The following is a 7993-nucleotide window of genomic DNA, read 5'->3' as shown; positions in this document are numbered from 1 at the left end:
GCTTTACACTTCTCTAGCAACACGTCACCGATTAACGAGATTCCTGAACCGGTATCAAGAAGAGCAGGTAAGGTAATGCCCAGCGCTTTAACTTTCATCGTCGGTTCTGGAGACTGCGCCTGCGTTACGCGGCAAACAGAGGGAACGATGACTGACTCACCAGCTTGATGTTCGTCCGTTACACGCTACGCACAGCGTTCCACGCTCCTGGCATTGACGGCCGTGGGCTGCGACACACCGCCAGTGGTTAGTGTCGCCGGCCGAAGCGGTTTCCCGAACTCTCTGCATTCGCGCTACGCCGCGCAAAGCATTGCCGCCTCACATGACCAGTTTGACCGCACTGGTAGCATACGACATGCGTATGTCTGCGTTGGCCAGTTAACCTATTATTGAAATCACGCCTTTCGGCGGAGTGGCCCCCGGAGTACCCATAACAAGAGCGCCTGTCGCAGTCGGCTCGCGCAGGACTTGTGAACCCGGCGTATCGGGACTGGGGGTCCGACCGACTATGCTCTTGTATGGCTCGAGTAAGGAGCGAGCGCTCTGCACTATGACGCTGCTCCGCGGACACTTGCTCCCAGGGACAGCTTACCCCTGATACGGTATTCAAAGGGGCCCCGCGCCGCCCTTGCTCATGCGCGAAGGGGTCCAGGGCGCGGGAGGAGATAGCCGTGAATGCGCCTGGGCTCGTCAGGTCGCATGAGGGACTGGCTACGGGGGCGCGCCAAGCCAGTGACGGCTCAAGAGCAGATTGCGGCGCTGGCGGTGGCACGTAAGTGCTCTCAGCTAACAGGGCGTCTTGTACACCGCGGGCCTCCCGTGCGAGGTGCTCAAGGGTTTCGAATGTGCGCCCGTAAAGAAATGGCCTGAATCTGGGATGACTCTGTCGAATGACCCGAGCTACTTGGTCCCTTTCAGAGGCAGTCAGTGGTGCTCGGCGATGCAGTTCCTGCATCGTCCGGACGTACTCGAGCAAACTTTCGTCCGGATGCTGGGTTCTCAGTTCGAGCTCACGCTGGACTCGCAGCTCGTACCCAGGGGGCAGAAATTCCTCTCGGAAGCGCTGTTCAAATTCTGCCCAAGTGGTGAAAGGCGTTTGTAGCCTCCACCACCGTCCTGCGGCATCCCGTAAAGCCAACGGCAGGATTCGAGCCATCACGTGCGCTTCCGAGGCACGGGTCGCTCTGACATACCTGTCCATTTCCTCTAGGAAGTCAGCCACTGATTTCGAGTCGTCGTAACCCGTGTACGTCGGTAGCGTGGCCGGACGTAGGGGATGTGGTTCGCCGGCCCGAGTGTCCATGCGGTCCATGACAGCGTTGCACAACTCAGCGACACGCTGAAATGTGTTCAGCTGCTGTGCCAGCAGCTGGTCAGCCTGCTCGTGTGAAGAATCCTGCTCGCCGCCGGTAGGCAAGCTCGTCCCGGACCGGAGATGCATTCCGTCTGCCTGCGCGTTGAAGAGAAAAAAAGAAAACCCGCGCCACAAAAGAACACACACGAGAATGCGCTACACCGAGACTCAACGAACGAGACAAGGGACCGGACCTACGTCCACCGTGCTATTCCTGCGGGCGGGAGCAAAAACCACGTTGGGCGCCAACTGTGGGTACTGGGCTTGCTGCGTCCCGTCCACAGCTAAAGCAAGGAAGACGGAGGCTTCAACTCGCAACAAACAACAACAATTTATTTAACACTACGCTGCATACGGCGGGGTCGGTCCAAGAACACGAGACGACGAGGCGACGACCATGATCGGCGGCAGCAGCAATCGGCCAGCGCGGGTGGCAGCATCCGTCCTTCCTGGCAGCCCAGGCACGTCTCCCCTGGGCGGCGCGCAGGCTGCCCCTTTTAAGCCGCGCAGCTGGGCCACGCGCACCGCTTCTGCGCAGCACGTGGCGCTATCTCGCGATAGCCGGTGGGCGTGGTTCCCACAGTCATCAGTGGACCGTTCGCGACGAAGCTGAAGAAAGTAAAGACAGCCTGGGAAAGCCCCGAAATCCGGACAGCTCGAGGTCACCTAGTAACGCCGGCAGGAATCTGCACAGCGAGGGTCTCCATCAACAACCGGATTTATCCTGCAAGCTTCGTAGTCCTTCAGCATTGCTCCCGAGATGTCATCCTTGGTATGGACTTCTTAGGCCTTCATGGTGCAGTCATCGACCTCAGATCGAAGTGGATAACACTATGTACATTACCGCGGTACACGCAGCCAGTGAAGCATGCCTTGAATGTGCTGGAAGACCAGGTCACCATTCCCCCTCGATCCAGCGTCATCATTTCCGTCGGCTCTCAGAAAGTAGCAGACCTGGAAGGCGTCGTTGAAGGTGGCCAGCACCAGTTGATTAACCGCGAGATTTGCGTCGCAAGAGGAATAGCAGAGTTGCGGGGAGGCAAAGCAACAGTGATGCTCACAAATTTTAGCAATGAGCATAAGCACGTAAGCGAAGGCACGACATTCGCCTACATCGAAGAAATTGTGGCAGGCACCAATGCTTTCGCCATCGCCGATTCTTCCGAGCCCACACCGACGAACCAAGCTCCTCAACCAGCTTTCGACGTCAATCCTAGCCTTCCGAAGCATAAAAAAGAACAGCTCAAAACCCTGCTCTTGAAATGCACGGACTGCTTTTCGTCATCGTCAAGAATCCGCCAGACCCCAGTCGCAAACCATCGCATCATAACAGAGGAAAATGCCAGGCCACTCCGGCAGAGCCCGTACAGAGTTTCGGCGCGAGAACGCGAATCCATAAAGAAACAAGTCGACGAAATGCTACGCGACGACATCATCCAGCCGTCGAAGAGTCCATGGGCGTCATTCGTGGTGTTAGTGAAGAAGAAGGACGGAACCCTACGCTTCTGCATCGATTATTGCCGCCTGAACAAAATCACGAAGAAGGACGTCTACCCTCTCCCACGAATAGACAACACCCTGGATCGACTCTACAACGCGAGGTTGTTTTCGTCGATGGACCTCAAGACCGGCTATTGGCAAATCGAAGTCGACGAGAGAGACCGAGAGAAGACTGCCTTTATAACACCAGACGGCCTCTTCGAGTTCAAGGTTATGCCCTTTGGTCTTTGCTCGGCACCTGCGACGTTCCAGCGCGTTATGGACACCGTGCTGGCTGGATTAAAGTGGCAGACTTGCCTTGTGTACTTGGACGACGTCATTGTGTTTGCCTCAAGCTTCGACGATCACCTCCGGCGCCTTCACGCTGTACTACAAGCAATCAGGACCTCTGGCCTCACCTTGAAGCCTGAAAAGTGCAGCTTTGCATACGAGGAGCTACTGTTTTTCGGCCACGTGGTCAGCAAGGGTAGTGTGCGCCGAGACCCGCGGAAAACAGTTGCCATCGCTGCCTTTCCGCCACCCACCGACACGAAAGCCGTGCGCCGTTTTCTCGGCTTGTGCGCCTACTACATGCGCTTCGTCAAGGAATTTTCACGAATCGCCGAATCGCTAACTCACCTCACGAAGACCGACGTGCCATTCAAGTGGGAAACGGCGCAAATCGAAACATTTGAAGAACTGAAACGACACCTTCAGATGCCTCCGATACTGGCGCATTTAAACGAATACGCCGACACGGAAATCCACAACGACGCAAGCAGCGTAGGACTCGGCTCCGTCCTTGTGCAAAAGACTGACGAGCAGGAAAGGGTCATCAGTTATGCCAGGCGGTCTTTAGCAAAAGCAGAAAGGAACTATTCTACAACAGAAAAGGAGTGCCTAGCGATCGTCTGGGCTGCATCCAAGTTTCGCCCCTACATCTACGGCAGGCCCTTCAAACTTGTGAGCGACCACCACGCATTGTGTTGGCTAGCTAACTTGAAGGACCCTTCAGGTCGCCTCGCACGGTGGAGCCTACGACTTCAAGAATTCGACATTACCATCGTTTAGAAGTCTGGAAGAAAACACTCCGACGCTGACTGCCTGTTTCGCGCCCCCGTCGACCCACCGCCGCAGGACGACAAGGAGGACGACTCCTTCTTGGGAACCATAAGTGCCGACGACTTCGCTGAACGACAGCGAGCGGATCCAGAACTCAGGGGCCTTGTGGAATACCTCGAGGGCAGGACCACCGTTGTTCCGAAGGTATTCACGCGGGGACTGACGTCGTTTTTCTTGCGCAACGGTGTTCTCCTAAAGAAGAACTTCTCACCGCTTCGAGCCGATTGCCTTCTCGTGGTACCCTCGACATTTCAGCCAGAGGTCCTCCAGGCTCTGCACGACGACCCGACGGCTGCACACCTGGATGTTTCTCGCACGCTAGCCAGAATACAGGACAAGTACTACTGGCCGCGCCTTTCCGCCGACGTCACTCGTTACGTAAAGACCTGCCGGGACTGTCAGCGACGCAAGACACCGCCCACTAGGCCAGCCTGACTTCTGCAGCCTATCGAGCCACCTCGAAGGCCGTTCCAGCAAATCGGGATGGACTTACTGGGGCCGTTCCCGACGTTCAATACCGGAAACAAATGGATCGTCGTAGCTACCGACTACCTCACCCGCTACGCCGAGACAAGGGCCCTGCCCAGAGGCAGTGCCGCCGAGGTAGCGAAGTTCTTCGTTGAGAACATCGTCCTGCTTCATGGCGCCCCAGAAGTCCTCATCACCGACAGAGGTACGGCGTTTACTGCTGACCTAACTCAGGCAATACTGAGATACAGCCAAACAAGCCACCGCCGGACCACAGCGTACCACCCACAGACAAATGGCCTCACCGAGCGGCTAAACAAGACCATCGCCGACATGTTGGCCATGTATGTCGACGTCGAATACAAGACGTGGGATGCCATCCTTCCGTATATGACCTTCGCATACAAGACGGCCGTTCAAGAAACGACGCAGATGACGCCGTACAAGTTGGTCTACGGAAGGAGCCCGGCGACGACGCTCGACGCCACGCTACCCAACGTCACCGACGAAGAAAATCTCGATGCCACCGCTTACTTACAACGTGCCGAAAAAGCTCGACAGCTCGCCCGCCTGCGCATCAAGACCCAGCAGCACACCGACAACCGTCGCTACACGGACAACACCGGACACAAGAGAATAGTCAAGACACCACAAACGCCGCTCACAACTAGCTTAGCTATCCGTTATTCTAAGTTTTTCATTGCTTTACTCTATATTTGTTTGTCGATTCGCTCGAGTAAAAATGAAAGGGAAAAAGTGTACTAACGCATCGAGATATACTACTTATTTATTTCCCTTATCTATGCACAGTGTACTAAGTCCAAGCCTCCACGAATATGCTATCCACAGAGTTGCTTCGTCGCCCTTTAAGGCTGGAGGACGCCGCAGCGTGAGGTCAGGCAATACTCGTGACACTTCTGAAGGAGAGAGAGATACAACTTCCGGGCAGCTATTCTCAATGTGTCCATCCAAAGGAGATGTCCACGGTCCATTTGAGCAGAGAACACTCAGATTTTCGAAAAAGCGGTGAGCCGATGTCAATACGCTCTTGCCACGTCGACGCACCGAACCCGCCAGCACAATCCTATCGTAAGAAGAATGTGAACTGTATAGAAAGAGGAGCTTGTGAAGTATGAACTTACATGTGAATACGTCCAAGATGTTTGAGAACGATGCTGGGAATGTCCCCAGGTGGTCGAAATTTCCGGAGCCCTCCACTACGGCGTCTCTCATAATCATATCTTGGTTTTGGGACGTTAAACCCCAGGTATTATTATTATGATGCTGGGAATGCGCATCGACATTCACAGGTGCGTTAAACGGGCGGCCGAATTAAACCTAATTGGATGGCTAACGCGATCAGATCGAGCTTGTGCACAGCCTGCGGGATGTGCGCCGAAAAGCGGACCTCTTTGGGCTGCGTTTGTTGCGTTGAAGCGCATTCCGTCCGTCTAATTTGTGTCGAGAGTTGGGAAAGCTTCGTGACGTCAAAATGAGGTTGCGGAAGAAGAACCGGAAACAGGGGACGCGCTGCTCGCCCCTCCAGCCAATCAGAGGCATCCAAAATGGACAGTCCACTAGGGCGGGCACATCGAGAAGAACTCCCCAAACATAAAAAATGAAACAGAAGCATGCTGAGAGTTGTGGCCATAGCATGGAGCACGAGGGGCGTCGGAGGAGGTCGGCTTGTGCCGACGCTAGGCGCGTCTGCTCGCCAATTTTTTTTTTCCTTGAGCCCCCCACAAAAAGGAAATGAAATAGAAGAATGATCGGAATGGTGACACGAACTCGAAGAGGTAATGGCTTTACATGAAGTTTGCTTGTAGACGCTAAGCGCGCTCCCTCCTAAATTTTTTTATCCATGCTTGAAGCTCATTGCATCCTTTACAGTTCTGTCGAAAGTTGTGAAAGCTTCGTGATTCAATATGACGCTGTTGAAAAGAACTGGAAGCAGAGGGAGCACTGCTCATCCGGCTTCCGCATATCAGCGGCGGCTAAAATGGACAGTTCCTTACATGGACACATCGAGAAGAGCTCCTCGGGGAAGTGGTGTATTTTATGGCCAGATTCCTCCATTCATGTTAAAAGACAAACGGCGGCACGCCGCAATTATTCAGCGGCGGCGGCGTTATTACTCCCTGGACTTCGGCGGCGGCGCGACCGGAGTGAGCAAAAACAGGCGGCAACGCCCAGGTCTAGTTGCGTGCGTTGTATGAGTGAGGAGGCGACGGAGCGTTTGTGACAAGCAGGATGAATTGAACTGAAGTTTAGGGAGCGTCCTGTGTGTGTAGCCTTTCGATACACCTAAAACGAAGTCCTGTCCCTTCATCATCAGCCTGTCTACGCCCACTGCAGGGCAAAGGCCTCTCCCATGTTCCGCCAATCAACCCGGCCCTGTGCTTTCTGCTGCCACGTTATACCTTCAAACTTCTTAATCTCATCTACCCACCTAATTTTCTGTCTCCCCCTCACGCGTTTGCCATCTCTTGGAATCCAGTCAGTTACCCTTAATGACCACCAGTTATCCTGCCGACGTGCTACGTGCCCGGCCCATATCCATATCTGCTTCTTCATTTCAGCTATGATATCCTTAACCCCCGTTTGTTCCCTGACCCACTCTGCTCTCTTCCTGTCTTTTAAGGTTACACCTATCATTTTCCTTTCCATCGCTCACTGCGTCGTCCTCAATTTAAGTTGAACCCTCTCTGCAAGTCTCCAGGTTTCTGCTCCGTAGGTAAGTACCGGTAAGATGCAGCTGTTCAATACCTTCCTCTTGAGGGATAGTGGTAGATTACCGTTCATTATTTGATAATGCTTGCCGAATGAGCCCCATCCCATCCTTATTCTTCTAGGTATTTCACTCTCATGGTTCGGCTCCGCGGTTAGTACCTGTACTAAGTAGACGTACTCCTTTACAACTTCGAGTGCCTCGCCACCTATCGCAAAGCGCTGTTCTCTGCCAAGATTGTTCCACATTACTTTAGATTTATGCATATTAATTTTCAGAACTACTGTTCTACTTTGCGTGTCCAGTTCAGTAATCATGAGCTGTAATTCGTCTCCCGCGTTACTCATCAATGCAATCTCATCAGCGAATCGCAGGTTACTGAGTTACTCTCCATTAACTCTTATCCCTAATTCTTCCCAATCTAAGGCCCAGAAAACCTCCTTTAAACACGCGGTGAATAGCATTGGAGAGATCGTGTCTCCCTGCTGTACGCCCTTCTTTATTGGTATTCTGTCGCTTTTTAAAGACGATAGTTTTTCTTTGGGAACTTAAACGCAGCAATTTTGGTCTGCCTTTCTGTCTGTCTTTCTGTTTGTCGGCACGTCACTCGATTCAGCCACCCGGCCAAAGTTGAACCACTTGCCCAAGGGCCAGCCATCTTGAACGGCTGACTAGGTTCATACTTGTGTACATTGTTGATCAAAAAGCATGCATTACGCATATCTGAGGCGCAACATCACTAGGTAAGTATTAGATGGTGTGTTCCTTTAATAGCAAATACATAGATACGTAATTCTAGAGACCCTAGTTTCTTAAGCTGCGCTGAAAATGCGACTGCGCTG

The 7993-nt window shown here is 53.3% G+C and overlaps 1 protein-coding gene across 1 annotated transcript; it reads right to left on the bottom strand.

Moving 5' to 3' along the window:
* Window positions 1–212: 212 nt before the first annotated feature.
* Window positions 213–1312, bottom strand: LOC125759291 (uncharacterized). Its single transcript, XM_049417703.1, has one exon. The coding sequence runs from the start codon at window positions 1310–1312 to the stop codon at window positions 248–250; it is 1065 nt and encodes a 354-aa protein (XP_049273660.1). The 3' UTR covers window positions 213–247.
* Between the last annotated feature and the right edge of the window lie 6681 nt (window positions 1313–7993).

The sequence above is a fragment of the Rhipicephalus sanguineus genome, chromosome 7 (assembly GCF_013339695.2).
Source record: "Rhipicephalus sanguineus isolate Rsan-2018 chromosome 7, BIME_Rsan_1.4, whole genome shotgun sequence".
In the NCBI taxonomy this organism is placed as follows: Eukaryota; Metazoa; Arthropoda; class Arachnida; order Ixodida; family Ixodidae; genus Rhipicephalus; species Rhipicephalus sanguineus.
Note: the sequence above shows the minus strand (reverse complement) of the source record. Positions and strands in the feature narration are given on the sequence as shown.